The sequence below is a fragment of the Poecile atricapillus genome, chromosome 7, assembly GCF_030490865.1.
Source record: "Poecile atricapillus isolate bPoeAtr1 chromosome 7, bPoeAtr1.hap1, whole genome shotgun sequence".
Taxonomy (NCBI): Eukaryota; Metazoa; Chordata; class Aves; order Passeriformes; family Paridae; genus Poecile; species Poecile atricapillus.
Window position 1 is genome coordinate 28,842,650 of NC_081255.1, and position 16,481 is coordinate 28,859,130.

Consider the following 16,481-nt stretch of genomic DNA (forward strand, 5'->3'; position numbering starts at 1 on the left):
TGAAGCAACAGCCCCCAAACTCTCCTGGGGCCTTTTCTAATCCAAGGCCACCTCTCTGATCCTGCTCTCAAGTGCTGAAATGAAAAACAGAATAAATGGATCCTTGAAAGAAGAACTGAATGAGAGGCTGGGAGAAGCTGGTTTCCTGTCAGAGAAAACATTTCTTGTAACTGACCTACAAAAGGTGAAGAGAAAAGTTCTCTCTTTAAGGAAGACTGCTGAACAGGAACTGTGGGATTTCAGGGATAGTGGACTCAACAGAACAAGGAAAACTGATTTGCTCCAGTCTATAATGCAATTTAAAGGCAAATTTTTCATTTATCTTTTACTTCTTGCTTCCTTGCACACTGCAGGTGAGCAGCACAGCAGAGCCGTTAAACCATTGCTCTTGGAAGAAAATGGAAACAGCCACAACCCAATTAAGTCAGTAAGACTGGGAAAACACCATGCCAGAAGGAATCCATCTCAGCTCTGGGATGCTTTTACCTTCCTAGCAGGTACATATAGAGATAGAATATGTAATTAATGGAGCAAGTTCACCAGGCTCTGAGAAGGTGTCCACAGTCCCATTGTATGTTGTCACTGTTCAGTGACATTTATGGATGGAAATCTCCTATGCCTACACTTGCACGGGTGTGTAGCAAATTGGGTCATCAACATGCACAACTGCTCTCTGCAAAATACTGCAAAGGCTCTTTTGATTAACAAGTGAAGTCTCACTCAGGTGATTCCCATGGTTTCAGAGGTGCTCTGTGGAATGGATTTAGGGGCTGTAAATCAAGTGCTGGTTCACTTGCTGCACTTCTCAAGAGGAGCTGAGGAGGAGCCAGGCAGAGCCAGGCAGGAGAACTGTGGCAGCTGCTGCTCTTCACTCAAACTTCAGCACTATATTCGCTGCCTGACTAAAATAGCCAAGTGTTGTCCTGCCTTCTGCAGTGCTTTTCTGGGGGACTCTTAGAGGGCACTGCAGAGTTTAGCACAGCCAGAGACACACTGAGCTGGGGAGCACCTCTGCCTCCTGTGGGGATTACCTGTGTGTGGGCATTACAGTCACAGCAACCCACAGCACTGCACCCTTTGAGAAATATCTTCCCCTGGGGACTCTTCTCTGCTTCCCAACTCCTCATTGCAGCCCAGGGCTGCACCAGTCATGGCACCACAACCACTGGGTTGAGCATCAGCCCAGCTGTGCCACTGCCCAGTCTCCTATGACAAACCAGGCTGCCAGCTTTGTTGGGAGACCTCCACAGACAGCTGCAACACCCACTCAGAGAAACAGGGAGATGTGGATTAGTGGAAGAAAGCAAGGGCACACTGGAAGCATGAGGTAGGAGCATCTTCACTAGGCATGCACACACTATTGCTTGTCTAAAACGGGGAAGAGACTGACAGTTCTTCCTGAACAGGAGTTATTTAAGAGGCAGCCACTGAGCTCCATGATGTCATGGAAGGAGATGCCTGTTGGAGACATCCCTGCTCTGGGGAAAACAAGAAATGTGTTTGAGTATTGCTGCAGATCGGGGCTGATGCCCACAATATCTGGTGAGAAAGGCAAGAGAAGGGCACAGCTCTGTGGCCTGGGCTCTGTTCCCTTGGCTCAAACAGCCCTGACTCTCTTGGCATTCCTACAGCCCAGAGCTGGCAGGACACTGCAGAGAGCAGCCCTGCTGCACTGCTGAGGGAAGCAGCACCAACGTGTACAACCCAGAAATGGCTGAAGTCCTCTCTCAGGGGCTGCTGCTACTCTACATGCTTTCACCTTCAAAGCATGTTCCCAGTGCTGTATTTTTATGGTGTTATCATCATCTTAGAACTCAAGGGTAAGCTAGGCAATGAAGCTAAATAAACTGGTCTGTGTTGTGGAGGACACTAGTATTTGGGGAGAGGGGGAATTCCTCATCCCTAGTCCCGTGCTCAGTTCATACATCCCTTCAAGAATAAAAACTGAGTGGAGAAGGGCACAGTTCAATCTTACAGATGATCAGACTAAGCTAATTATATTCATATGAAGGGTGATGAGAGAATAAAGGCAAGGAAAGAGGAGCAGAGTGAGAAATAGCATTAGCAGCTACATGTGGTTACACTCAAAGCTGTGAGCACCAGATGGAGAAGAGGGGAAGCAGTTACAACAGGAGCAACACGTAGAAGGCAAGTACTGTACCACATTCTTTCAGAGGCTCGTCAGACCAGTCCCTGCAGTCTTTATGTGAATCGCACACTTTGCCTCCGTCAATGCACTCTCCACTCTTACACTGAAACTTGCTGGGACTTTCACATGCTGACTCTGTCATGTTGGGCAAGAGAGGAAAGCAACTGAAGTTAGATGAGGCTTGTGACAACAAACAGGCTGACATAAAGCTCAGGAGGGCATCATTAGCAGAAATGGGATGGGATTAAGCAAATGAACATTGAGCCTGAGCATCATGCAAAGAACTTTTCGAATCATGCAGTCTGCCTGGTCAGCACAATCATCTCTCCCAAGTAATCCCACTGCCAGAATGGCTTAAAACTGTGCAGGAAGCAGCTTGGCACAGCCCAGAGGAGCAGCAGAGGCCTCTTCTTTCTGCAGAGGCCACACAGCCCTGGCAGCTTTACCCCATGGAGTTGAAAGAGCACCTGTACCCACCTTGGACACAGCCAGCCTCGTCACTGTTGTCAGGACAGTCGTGCACCTTGTCACACTGCTTTGCTCCATGGATACAGGTCCCATTGCCACACTGAAATTCATCTGGCTGGCAGGTCACCAGAGCTTTAAGACAACATATTCAAGCATCAGCCACACAGAACTCAGTCACTTGTGTGGTACTTATCAGGCATGTCCCTCTGACACTGCTGGGGTTGCATCCTCTGTCAGCAAATGTCAGAGTATCGGCTGCTGCCATCAAAGCAAGCGAGCCACTGTTCTCCTGTGTCCCTCTGGTGTCCCACATCACCTCTACATCCTTGGGAAAACAGCATCAAAGCCCATATGAGGACACCCAGTCAAAACAGACCCAGTGCTGACAGTGAAGCTCCTCAGGTGACAGAACAAGCAGGCAGCAGAACTCCCAGCAGTGGGGCAGCTCTGGGGGCTGCAGGCTCTGTGAGGCCAGCTGGAGTGTACAGTGACACTGGGTAGGCAAAGGGAACTGCTCCTCAGCTCTCCTTCCTTCAGAAAAAATTACATTTCAGATACATTTCAACACATGTTCAGGCTAAGGCCCAGGCAAGAGACCTGTAGAGACTCTGCCAAAGCAGCTTGGTCACAGCAGGGATGAAGGCAGCAATGAGACACAATCATCAGGTTACTGAATGCCCGTGAGCCAACAGCCCACTGGAAGGCAGAAGAGCTCCACTGTACTGGGGTGTTTCTTGGGCTTTCCTGTCCTAAACACCTCTGCAATATCAGCCCAGTTTTCATGCCTGAAATTTATTTGTCAAGGTCAAATTATAACAGATTCAAACCAGACCTGATAAACAGCAAAGCTGGGGAAAAATATCAAACCAGACAGCTGCACTGACCATGCTAAAAGTAGTCACATTTCCCTCTCCTAGTTACAATGAATGAGGGACCTCCCTAGCTGGGACCAACCCTGTGCTGACACAGGGTACAGGCTCCTCATTCCTCTGACATATTTGCAGCTTCCTTCTGAGGCACCCATTGGATGTATTCTTAAAATCCTATTACAGCAGCACACCCTGGTGATTCCAGCCTTTCCATCATGTGATTGTGTCCTGGTATGGTCTGACAGAAAATCACTGCTGCTGAGCAGTGAGGGGAGGCCAGCACTGGTGTTACTACATGGGAGGTGAGAATTATCTGCAGACTTCCCTGGACAATTTGACACACTGGTTCTAATATAAAAAATGACTACTTTCAGATAACCCAAGAAGAGCTGCAGACATGAAGTGGGCCAGCATCAATACCATAAAGTATCAGTTGCACAAAGACTCCACATTATTGGTGAGTGCATCCTGCAGGATGCAGGATCCAGGCTCATGACTGCTTCACTAGACTTAGTTCTAGTGCATCTTCAGCCAGCAAAAGGTACCAGAGACAGGAAAAGCCACAACTGCAGGGCTGGTGGGAGAAGGAAGAAATCCTGTTGTTAGAAATACCCAGTGTTCACATGAGGAAAGTTTGGAAATAGCGCTGCTCCTTGGAGAGAAAAGCCATATGCATTATATTCATAAAAAGCCGCAAAGTGAGAAAAAAAATCCCAAGCAATAAGCACAGTTATGGGACCAGCTGTGCTGCCACGTTTCAGCTAATAAACCCAGACACAGGAATGGGAAACCTCAGTGGGACATCTGGGACAGCAGCTCCAAACTAAGCACGTGGGATCTGCTGCTCTACCAAATGCAGAAAAATGAGGGGGGGAAAGAAACAAAGCAGTGGTCTGGGAGAGTCACAGACCACAGGTCTGGAAGTGGCACCAAAAACTCCTGCAGGGAGGCAGAGTCACTTCTGCTTAAACTGTTCCTGGCGTGTACTGCCTGGGGAAGCCCTGACCATGGAGAAAGCTCCCTCCTCCACAGGAAACCCTGACTTCTGCCAAGCTAAACCTTGGCCACTGCAAGGCTTTTCCTATTACCTCACTGAAAATTCCTTTGCCACAATTATTTCTTGTCTTCACCCCTAACTTGAAAACCAGTTTGCTTCACGTTTTCTGTAGTAACTTCTATGTGTGGAGGTAGGATAGGATGGTCCTCCATTTCTGACTATAAATATTAACCCCCTCACAAAAGTGTAACATGCAATTAAAGCCAATGGGTTTTTGTCTTTTCTGGAGCAGAAACAGGTCTCCAGTTTATCAAGTAAATCTGCGTGACAACAGCTACAGATTTGGATGACAGCTGTTATAAAACCTATAATTGTCTTCAATTTTAATCTTCAAAGCTCTTCTAAAAAGCAGTTATAGCTAAATGCTGAGAACAGAAAGGTTTTTAATCCTAAAACGAATTAAAATTAAGGAGAATTTTGTAGGAATTGCAAAGACAATGTTGCACAAGCACCCCAAGACTGAGAGGGAAATGACAGCACAATTCTTAGCTCTGTTGCTACAGAGACTGCAAAACACAGATGTGGGGCTGTACTCCACTGCACAAAGCTTTGTTTCAAGAACAGACAAGTTTGGAGACCAGGCTGGGTTCCCTGTCTTACTTCTCACTCCACCAGAGCTGTGGAAGTTCAGATATTTGAGGAACAGCCTCTGAGCCTCTTAACAGACATCTAGAAAAGGCAGATACAATAACAGCTCTTACTGATGACAAAGGCATTAGAATGCATGTATGGTATTTCTATTTTTTGCCGCATTTTTCAGGAGAATTCCATGTTATCCTGAAGTTGAGACACTAAACCATTTCAGCCCCACAGGCACAGCTGACAGCAGGTTCCCATTAAGGCCATTCCCAAGGCAAGGCAATAACCCAAGAAGAGGGAAGAGCTGTGCTGTTTATTTGCACAAGATGTTCAGAAAATTGCTGTGCCTAATTTGGAAGGTTTAAATCACTGAAATCTCAGTAGTTTTACAGCCATCTCCTCTGCAAATCAAACACAAAATAAATTACCAAAGCCCTGCTAAATTAACAGGCTCCCTCAAAGAGACACACTTCCCATTTACAAATCCTGAGCACAAAGCTGCCTCGCTCAAACTCAGCAGGTATATTCCAGACTCCAAACCTGAGCCTCAGTTTCTTCTGGTTTCTGGTTTTTTCCCCTTCCTCCCTAAAAGAAAAAATCCCAACATTTGCAAAATGCATCAATCCCATTTTATAGATGGGGAGACAGAGGCAGGAAAGTGTGAGGTCAGGTCTGAAGGGGTCTGTTTTCTTGCTGTCAGTTGTAAGCATTATTTATTCCTCCTCCTGGATGCCCTAATGCACGTTGCAAAGGACGTTTTAAAATATAACCATTCCAGATTTGGAGACTAATAAATCTAACCTAATGTTCATTTTATAAATATACATATATACATATTTGAATATATATGCTATGGAAAAAACCCCAGCCACCCAATGTTCTCAATGTTCTCCTGAAATAACTCATTGCCTCCTATTTATTTGCTGTCTCGCTGCCAAAACCTGTTCACCAATTGTCACCCTTCATTTCTGCTCTACTCATTTACCAATCCAAAATGTTTATAACAAATGATGGGTGATGGCCTCATGACTTTTTTTTAAAGCATTAGCTCCCATCCCTCTGTTTATACTATACATACCCCATATGATCCCCATTTGCAAGAGAAGATGTAGTGGTGGGGTTGGTGGGGTCTGCAGTTTTAAGTCCAGCCAAGGGGCCCATGTGCCATCCCTGTTGCTAAGGGGACAGAGCTGTGTCACACACCTGTGGCTCTCTGCATGCCCCATGATACTGATCTCAAACAGAGAATTTCTGGGGTGGAAAAGAATCATAAAAGTCCCTAAAGTCTTCAGTCTAACAGATGAGAAGTGATGCTGATTTTCCAGAGTTCCCAAATGTCCCTTTCTTACTGCAGACAGGTGCACCCCAGCAACAGCTGCATTTAGGATGGGGAAGGAACATTAATTTTAGCTCTGACCCAGCCAACACGTCAGCTCCCACGAGCACTCAGTGCTGCAAGGTCTCTCCTGGTTGCTGCTTCAGAGAATGCCGTCCATGCAGTGTGAATGGCCACGGGCTCACACCCTGCTGTGGCCCTGAGGTGTAACCAGAACCAGGCACTCTGCAGAGGAGCACTGAGGCAGGTGAAACAATGTGGCTTTGAATCCCACTGTTTCCCAATCCACAGGAATGAAGGCAGCAGAATCAGCTCACATGCTTGTTTCTCCCAGGTAGAGAAACTGTACATCGTGTTGGACTGAGATTTTCTGGAAAGAGACCCTCATTGTGCTAAACCTCCAGTACTCAGAATTCTCTCAAGTCACTTCAGCCACATTTCCCCCTTTCTCCACTGGTTGTCAGCACCGTGCTGTGCTGCAGCGGTGTCCAGCTGCATCCTCTGCCCTGGGAGCTGCCTCTGGTGCCTCTGGAAGTGCTGCTGGCTGAGGCTGCTCTGCAGCTCAGGAAGGCTGGTGGAGCTGTGCTCCTTCAGACCTCTCAGCTCGGCAGTCTGAGCTCAGCTGGACATGGCTGGTGCCTGTCACACCAAGGAAAGAAGCTGGGCAACAGTGAGCCCTCTGCCTCAGGAAGGTTTGTGGGCACAGTCCTACTCCTCTCACACAGAAGAATGTCAAAATAAATGGAGCCTGTGAAAGACTTAAAACATTTCAAGTTGAACAGGGATTGAAATTTATGAGGCATTTCATCAGGAAACACCATCAGTGAGCTGCTCCCCTCTTTCTCCACTTGGCAATAGAAGGGAGCTCACCTTTCCCTCTCCTGAGCTGTCCAAATTCAGTCATGCTCTCTGGTTGCTGTCACTGCAGGGAATGCATCCCGTGGGACAGAGATCAGTTTTGCTGGAGTCCCCTGTACCAGACACCAGTTCTTCAGCTTTGTTTGTAACATGGCCCTTGCCATTGCCTCCTGCTTTGGAGGGGACACAGGTACACGACTGCCCACAGGAGGTCTCAGAATGGAAACAAGTACAAACCACTCAGGCTGCCCAAGCCAGCAGTGCCCATCTCCAGCAGCTGTCCTTCTGCATGGCTGTCCTTAAATTGAGCCAGGAACCAATTTTGTCTCCTGACCCAACAGTCCCCGTGATCCTTCAGACCCTGACACTACTGCCGGGGCACCTTCTGTTCAAGAGCTCTGTCAGCAACTTGAGCACTTTGGAGATGAAGGAAAAACCAGCCTACCTAATCCACCCCTCCTTGAGAGGGGTTGACAGCCTTGTACACAGCAGCCAAAGCTGCTCTCTTCATAACAAAACATTTCTGGCTTCTATTCAACTCTTGCCCCTCTTAAGAGTCCTTGGCTATTTTAAAGGCACAGCAGCTCCAGGGTAACCTGTGGCTCATCCCCCTGCTCTCCTGCAGTGCAAGCAGTGGTGTCCAGGATTCACTACATCCTCCTCCTGTTAAAGAAGCCTCTGAATTTACACCTGCTTCTCTGCCTGGAAGAAAGTCTGATCCCCAGCTCCTTAAAGGCTCTCCCACACAGCTGCTCACCAGCCTGGCCTTGATGTTGTCATGGGTATAAAAAGATGGTGCTGGCAAAAGTGAAAAATTTCCTTAGATACCTTGCAAAAATCCCTGGGTTTGCATCTGGTTGCTGCCTTCCTCCCCAGAGGTGGCCCAATGTCAGAGCTGCTAAATATAAACAGCTATGTAAATATTTAATTTCAATCTTGTCATTATGAATACTCTAGCAAAACATTTTGCTCTTGTTTTCTTTCCCTCCTCAGGTAAGTGACCAGCTTGAACAGCTTAGTGGCTAAAAATGGATGAAACATTCAAAATACCACACATACCAACACCAGCATGTTAAATGCATAAAGTCTGCTGAAAAGAAATCCATTATTTATTAGCTCTGTGCCTTTATCAAGCCAAGCTCAAAGTGCATTTCAAACTGGATTCTTCAGAGGTACTTCTCTTGACTGCCTTGTTCAGTATACTCCAGCTACAGAGGTAGAAAATGAATTTTTTTTTTTCTGTTGATCATATATTCCCTTTAGCATAGCAGCTTCTAACCCCCAGGCTGTGACCCCATCATGCAGCCTGAGGGCTTTGAACATTTTTCCCATTTTTCACTCCTTGTCTTTCTAGTGAAACAGATCTCTTCTGAGGCACGGTACCATCCAACAGCTCTTACACCTCCCTCTATGGATTCTCAAGGAAAAAGCACAGCAGGAGTGTGGAACACACCTGACCCTGCTGGGCTGGGCACCCAGCCATGTCATGTGGGACACAAGCGCTCCTTGTCTGGCACAGCTGCTGCTCACACATCAAAGCCTTGTCTTCAACCACCGCCCACAGCAGCCTCCTGGCCCTTCCACCCCTGCCCCAGGACACTCACGGCAGTCCTGCTCATCAGACTTGTCCTTGCAGTCCTCGTCACCGTCACACTTCCAGTTGAGGTGGATGCATTCGCCGTTCCCGCACTGGAACTCGTGGGCCGCGCACGTGTTGAGGGCCTTGGTGTCGTAGCCGCACTTCTCCATGGACTCGTCGGACTGATCCTCGCAGTCGGGCTGGTTGTCGCACACCCACAGCTCCGGGATGCACACGCTGTTGTTGCACTGGAACTCGTTGGGGTTGCAGGTCAGAGGGGAGCACTTCCTTTCATCGCTGCCGTCCCCGCAGTCATTGTCACCGTCACACACGAAGATGATGGAGATGCACGACTTGTTACTGCACTGGAACTCGTTGGGAGAACAAGCTTGGGAATAAAAACAAACAGGTGAGCTGGAAGGTCTCCAACCCAGCCCTCACCACTGCCCCAGCTTTAGCACATTAGGGATGTCTGAGGGCACAGGCACAAAGGCATTACCACGGCTGTCCTACCCCAAATCATTTCTCCCAGTGGTTACATGAGGCAAGGAGCGGTGAGGCCACAGTGCTCCTCAGCTGTGGCTCAGGATGCATCCTCTGGGGACCACGGGCAGCCCTGGAGAAGGAGGGGCAGCAGGGCTGGGGGAGCCGTGGGTGGGGGAAGCGGGGGCAGCGCTGCCCTGGCACTGAGGAGCAGCCACGTGAACCCCAGAGCCGGGTGAGCCCTGGGTGGGAGCAGCAGCACAAAATGGAAATGGAATGGAAATGGGAATGGGAGTGGAAATGGGAATGGGAATGGCCAGGAGGTTGCAGGGATGGGCTGGGGCTGTGCTGGCAGCACTGGGCTCCACTTGGCTCCACACTGACATTACCAGCTTCCTGACTTTCATAAGCACAGAATCAGGTTTCAGGATTTCACAGTATGCCTGGTTTTGGACATATTAAGTGGGATGTGTAGGGTAAATATTTAGTGAGTCGAGCATCAATTTAGCTGCAATCTGCCAGTAAGGCCCTTTACAACACACTGAATGCCTTCCCTGGAAATCACAACTCAACATTAACATACAAATGAGGCGCTTGTCAGATAGAAGCTGAGTGGAGCACTCTCCTCTGCAAGCCTAATGGACAGCTGAACCAGAGATGCCTGCTCAAATTAAAACTTCCAGGTACTCCAACAAAGTGCAGTTCACAGTCACTTTATTCCATCAAAGTGTGGGGGAACCAAAACCATGGAAGAAATTCTCCGTAAGTACTTTGAGGTAGCAACCTACAAAAGAATTCTTCTGCAATTTCAGCCCTCTACAGGGAAGTTATGGCTTTGATAAATTACAAGTACATGAAATAGAAATGCATATAAATTACAATAATATATATATTTTATTTTTTTTTTTTTACATTGCACTTGGGAATCTTTTTGTCTTCAGAAGCAGAATTACTTACTGCCATTTCTGCAGAGCCCCTACACCAGACCACACAGTTTAGATGGTACCAACCACTGCAATGATAATTGCACCTGGAAAGCAGCAGAATCCCTCTAAAGGACCTGTCATATCCCAGATTTCAGCCAGTGACAGGAACTCAGCAGGATTCTCCTGCAATATTATGTCTGGTTTATACCTAGGAATAAAGCTGTATTTATCCAGCATTTAAGAACATGTCCATTGGTACAGATGCCTAATTACATTCTGGCTGGCAAACTTGCTGGGCTCTGTCTGATAACCTAAGCAGCCTCTCATTTTACATCAGAACATTAATATATATATACACACACCTCTCCTCTCCTGCCCTGTGCTCTGTCCTATTTAGTCCCAGATTTTCCAAATGTTAGTACACACAAATCCACCTAATTAGAAGAGAAAGAGGATTGCCTTCCTTGCAAAGCTACCATGCACTAGCCAGGACCCAGGCTCCCTCCAGGAGGGAGAAACTGAAGAGAATCTCAGCTGCCTCACTTGACACCAATCACAGAACACAACACAGCAAGGCACCAAAGGAGCTGCTCGGGCTCCTTCTGCACTTGGTAGAGTATTTTAGGTACTGAGATGTCCTTAACCCATCCCTTGGAACAGCCAGAGTTTCTCCTCTCCAAACAGATGGAATTGAGATCAGACAACTAATACTAGGAGGTGAATCCTTCTCATAAGGACCTGAATTATAAGTTGCACAGTCTGGTGGAGAAGCATCTATAAACCTTCCTCTTTTGCATGTCTAATCTGAGGCCATTAAAATGCTCTGAATATCACCCAAAATCTTCTCTTTATCTCCATTCAGCAGATTTTTCTATCCTTACCCCATAACTTGAAATCATCTATCAACCCTACTGGATCAGTACACAGATATATAACTTAACACTGTCTTCAGAGGAGCTGTTATATGGAACTGCATATGGAACATTCCTCCATAAAGTGGAGATTCAAGGTAACAGTTACAATCTTACCCATCTATTTTAAAATGGTAATGGAGAATCAGGAATATTTCTATGGCTGTGTACAGCTTCTGTAACAGATAAAGGCCGAGAAGAAGAAACTGCTTTTCTGGCATTATTTTGATGAATCTCAGAAACAGATCAGAGAGCAAAATCTTGCATAGTTCTTTGATCCCTAATGTTTGGGCAAGATTGTAATGATTTGCACATTCCAAATGTGCATAAATTTCTTTTCCACCAACTGTAATGAGTCCCTCTTTTTCCCCTCGTTGTTTTTGTGGTCCCACCTCCACCCCTCCTCCTGTTTGTACATATTTCCCTTCAGAAATTTGCTGCATTGGCAAATTAGCAACTGATAAACATAGGAGTGGGATACAGACAATGGAAGTTTGCACAAAAGCTCCTCCTTTGCACCTACAAATCCCAGTACAGATATAAAATTACTGATAATCACAGCCAGAAAGTAGAAGCAGTTCAGCTTTTGTAACCTCTCATGAGGACTTTCTCAGTGAAGCCTAAGAACTGCTAGCTAGAAAAATTGCATGGTCATGATTATTTAATTTCTTTTTAAAAATTAAGCTCAGTGTGATGCCAGCACTAGAGACTACAAGCTCTCTCTCCACGAACAAGCACAGCAGTTTGGCTGTTGGGAACTGCCCTCTCCATCCCCAAGCAGTTCCTTCTGGGTCACATCTGTCTCCAGCAGAGAGCTCCATCCACCCCTCCTGTGCGCTCTGCCGCTGCCATGGGAGGGCAGACAGCATCCCAACACCCCTCAGCCTTCCCTCACCCTCCCAACAGCTGAAATCCTCAGGGTTTCATGCCAGGGTCAGGCTGAGGCTGCAGCTCCCAGCCCCGGGTGCCTGGGCAGAGCTGCTGTGGCACTGCCTGGCACCGCAGCCAGGAGCCCAATAAATAAACAAAGCACTACAATTATCTTACACAGCACCTGGGGAGATGGGCATGAGGCAGGAAAGCCCCATTAGTTTGCTTCACATCCCCTTCCATAAATCTGTCAAGTTACCTCACAACCCCATCACTACAGTATTTTGTTGCCTGCAGAGCATTTCAGTAGAAAATGTGCCAATAGTAATTAAATGATCACTGGGGTATCTTTTGACTTGAGCAATTTGTTTGCATTCTCCAGATTTGCTACCTGTCCTATTGTTGGCTGATTCACTCAAGACCAAGGAATCAAATAATAATTTGCTTTCCTTAGCACAGAAGAAATTAATAAATCTTGTACTCTAAGGTGCAAAACCTACTTCAAACACAAGTGATCCCAATAGAAATCTTGGAAATGTTTGTCAAGATGTGTTTAACCAACAGTCTTCAAAGCACAACTATAACACCAGTTTACTGTAGAGCACAGTAATGTGTAAAGGTTCTTCACAGTTTTAGGAAGTAAAATATCAACAAAAATGATTATGTAGATGTGATTTTGCCTATAGACAAAATACACCAGAGGTATTCTGCATTAATTTTTGCCCTGTGCTATGTGCCAATCTGTAGAGCACAACTGTCACAGTTTTTTCTCACAGCCTGCAGCTCCACTCTTGTCACTTCTCTTGAGGAGAGTGGAGCAGAAGCAGCCTTGGGATAGAGGAAGTTAAAAATAATAAAATAACAAAAGATCAGAGAGATTGCAGTTGTGGAGTTAGTGTTCCATTCCTGGCTGGTTCTCTTTTGCCCAGAGCCAGGATTTAGCCAGAGGCTTTAGTGAGAGTCTGGTGTAGCAGGGACAATCTTAGCTCAGGCATGGCACCAAAAATTCAGATAACTCTGCCACATGCTTTTTAAGTGCTTTTAGAAAAAAGCAGAATGCTCTCAAGATGTAGAATTCTCTAAAAATACAGGATGCTCATTAAAAACTGTCATTTCAACAAATATATATTTGAACATACTATTTCTACAATGGACAACTCTACCAAGTATGGATTGTCAAATCTAGATAAAATTGAAAAAATTAAATAAATGGTATGTCCATCACTACCAGGATCTGGGAATTATGTACAATGGACTATAACTGCTGTCATTGCTAATCTCTAATTAAAGATTTTATAGCTTTTCAGTAAGAATCAGGTATTTAATTTATCTCTCCTCCAAAAGAGCCATTTCCACTTGAAATTATGTGAATGGCTTAAAGAATGATAATTATTTGGTAAAATTTGTGGTAAAGTGGATAGCAGCAATTATCCACTGATGCTGAAGACAAGAGGATAAGATGAATTATTACACCGTATTTTTCTGACATTGTCCCAGAGCAACTTAAAAAATGTGTCTGAAAATTTATGTTTGTTTAAATCTGATAATGGATCTTCTAAAGCAGGCAAAGGATGATTTGTGCATACACCAACATTTACAACAGGGTGGAGAGATCTGCTGTTGATTCATGGCGGCTTCAACACTGGCAGGAAAGGCTGCTGGACTTGAGGAACCCTCCCAAGCTCTGAGATTTAGGGTTTGAGTTCTGCAGGGCTGAGGGGTGAATTCCTGAGCTCCATCTGCTCATCTTGGGACAGGTTTTCTGTCCCAAGGGCAAGCCCAGCTCCCCCAGCCCACAGAAACCAATCTCTGAGCTGGGCCATGGATAAAGAGGTCACAGAGTGCAGACAGGGTAGACTATGTTGGAACTCCCAGTTACCAGCACTGTCAGCATATTAGTTTTGCTTAACTAGTATTTATTTTCAGGTTTAATTCTGTCTAAATTATTTATTTTGCCTGCAGTCAATTACTTACCAAATACCTGAATATTTCATACAGATCTTCTGTCAAATGCCAGTCTTTAAAGCATGGATTCGTGCCTGGAAGGACAAGTTTCCCATGGAAAGCTGCCCTCCAGGAAGGACAGCAAAAGAGATGGAGGTAAATGAAGATGACCTTGAAGCTCATCGCTCTGAAGAAATGACAGGCCTCCCATGGAGGGAATAATGCAGCGGAATTGCAGCCTCACTCCCACCAGTGGTTGTTGCTATGGTGATTGATACCGAAAAGCCCATCTAGATGGAGGCTGCAGAAGGAATAGTAATTCCTGATATTGTTCAAATCACTAATGGAGCTAAGGAGCCATCTCACGCACTCCTGCAAATTAATATTTGCATGTGCTGGCTGCCTTTGTCACACGCTGCCCTCAAACACAAATCAGTCATTTTCCCATTCTCTGCAGCAGTATTTGCATAGTATTAGTTAATTATAACCCAGCAACCAGATGCCAAAGCCCCTGCTGACAAATAATAGTTGTTTCAAAAATGTATTTGGTGATTTAGAATGTATTCCCTGAGATTCATATATTCATTCCAAGTGGCTTCATTATCTGGAAACAGAATTAATTATGACCCCCAGTTTACAGAGAGAAGCAGTTTATGCACAAAGGTATGCACACTCTGTACTGTCTGTCTTTATGTATGTGCAATAAGGTTGCAACTTATACCTGTGGTTTCAATTTCCCTTCAAACCAGGAAAGGGTTAGGAAGTTTATCAGATGTTCTTCTGGCTAAATGACTGAAAATTACCTCAAAATAAGAACAAGAGAATCCAGTGTAAAGGATTTAAAGGTAAAATAAAGCAGCTTGAAATACAAAAATGGATGGTCAGAATACCAAAGGTTAATACTGTCCTGCTTTTGTGACAATCCTAGACACCCCACAGGGATCTCATGAGGATAAAGAAATTATTATTGTTCTTTCATATTCTGACTATAATCAGAATATGAATATATTATTATATTATATATAAGGAATATAATCAGCTGAATCAGATTGGATATGTTTGGTACTAGCCAAAATTTAACTCGAAAACAAATGTGCTGTGAAGTGTCTAGTGAGTTTCTTTCCTGACTTTGAAAATTGGTGCCTGTACAGGACAAGCTCACTCCTATTCCCTTATTTATTTTCCTTATTTTCCCTTGCTTATTAAAATAGTAACTTTACAAATTATACCAATGTGGCAAATCTCTCAGAAACATCTGATAATAGCCATTAAATTAACAGCTGCTCTAATATTATCACACAAAATTCTGCATTTCTGAGGAATATATGAACCTTCAGTAAGCAGAACAGGGTATTCCTGAACAGGGCTTCATCCTGGGACAGTGCACACAAATCCCATATTACTGCACACACACACCTCCTGGATTCAGCAGGATTCCTTGTGCTTATGAATTTTCTGCACAGGATTTCTGTGCACGGCGTTTTCTGCACAACCACAATTTAATTTTGCCATTGTGGAGTTTAAATCACAGACACTTTGCCAGGAAAAGCCAATCCATGGATGTCACCTTCCACCCACTGGGCAGGTTCCCACTCCTTGCTCATCTGCTGACACAGAGACATGACCTGCCTGTTTTCCCCACTGTTTTCTGGTTCCTTATGTCCAGCTCAGGAGAAACTTAATCAAAATCCTAAAAGCTTCACTCCAATCACATTAGCAAATGACAGCACAAGTGGGTTTATTCTTAGGAAGTGTGGGAAAGGCAAGGAATCCCAGCCCATGGCTCCACAGCCACGTCACTGGGCTGCCACCTTCTCCTAACCCTTACCCATTCCTAAACACAGGGATGGTGCTTAGCTGGTAACTAATTTTAACCAGTGGAAAGCTGAGTCATTTTCTCAGAACCAATTAAGTCATTTATAAGTTGCTGCCAAACTAAGCAGGAAATCCTGGAGGTTGCTGACTCACAGGTTTGAGCAATGAGGGACAAAGTAGAGCTCACATTACAAGCAGGGAAGCCAGTGCCCCATAAAATCTCCATTTCCACTAATTTACTTTGCTTGATGGGAACTGTCTGTAAGAGGAAATATTTCTCATTGCAGTTTGCTTCACTATTAAACATTCACTGCATTTGGAACATGCACTATTAACTCTTCTGGAGCACAGACAAAACAAGGCAAGGCTGAGAGCTTTGCCTTCTCAATTCCTCACTGTACCCAACCATGTCTCACATTTCTCTAAGAACAGTGATCCAAAGTGAGCTTGAATGTAGGTTCAATAACAATTAAAAGACGCTTTTGAAGTAAAATGGTTTGCAAGACAACTGATCTGAAGGGAGAAGTATCTTAAAAAAGAAGCACTGAGCATGCAACACAGCAATTGGCAGAATCTGGTGCAGCCCCATTCAAGGTTATGAATATAAGCACATCCTATTATGACCAAGTCCATAAAC

At 45.3% G+C, this 16,481-nt stretch overlaps 1 protein-coding gene and 1 long non-coding RNA gene across 4 annotated transcripts in view; one reads left to right on the top strand and one right to left on the bottom strand.

Annotated features, from left to right (window-relative positions):
* The window catches only part of LRP8 (LDL receptor related protein 8), a 175,380-nt gene that overhangs the window by 18,231 nt on the left and 140,668 nt on the right, over positions 1-16,481 (bottom strand). For 2 of the 3 annotated variants that reach the window (XM_058842711.1, XM_058842713.1), the window contains 3 exons: positions 8,921-9,283; positions 2,627-2,749; positions 2,162-2,284 (listed from right to left, as the gene is read on the bottom strand). In XM_058842711.1, coding sequence (XP_058698694.1) covers positions 2,162-2,284; positions 2,627-2,749; positions 8,921-9,283 — 609 coding nt within the window. The remainder of the gene's footprint in view (positions 1-2,161; positions 2,285-2,626; positions 2,750-8,920; positions 9,284-16,481) is intronic. The other variant, XM_058842712.1, reaches the window with a different exon arrangement.
* On the top strand, positions 9,185-15,070 carry LOC131580940 (uncharacterized). Its single transcript, XR_009277987.1, has 3 exons — positions 9,185-9,304; positions 11,167-11,313; positions 14,084-15,070. It is a non-coding gene; the product is annotated as an uncharacterized LOC131580940 (long non-coding RNA).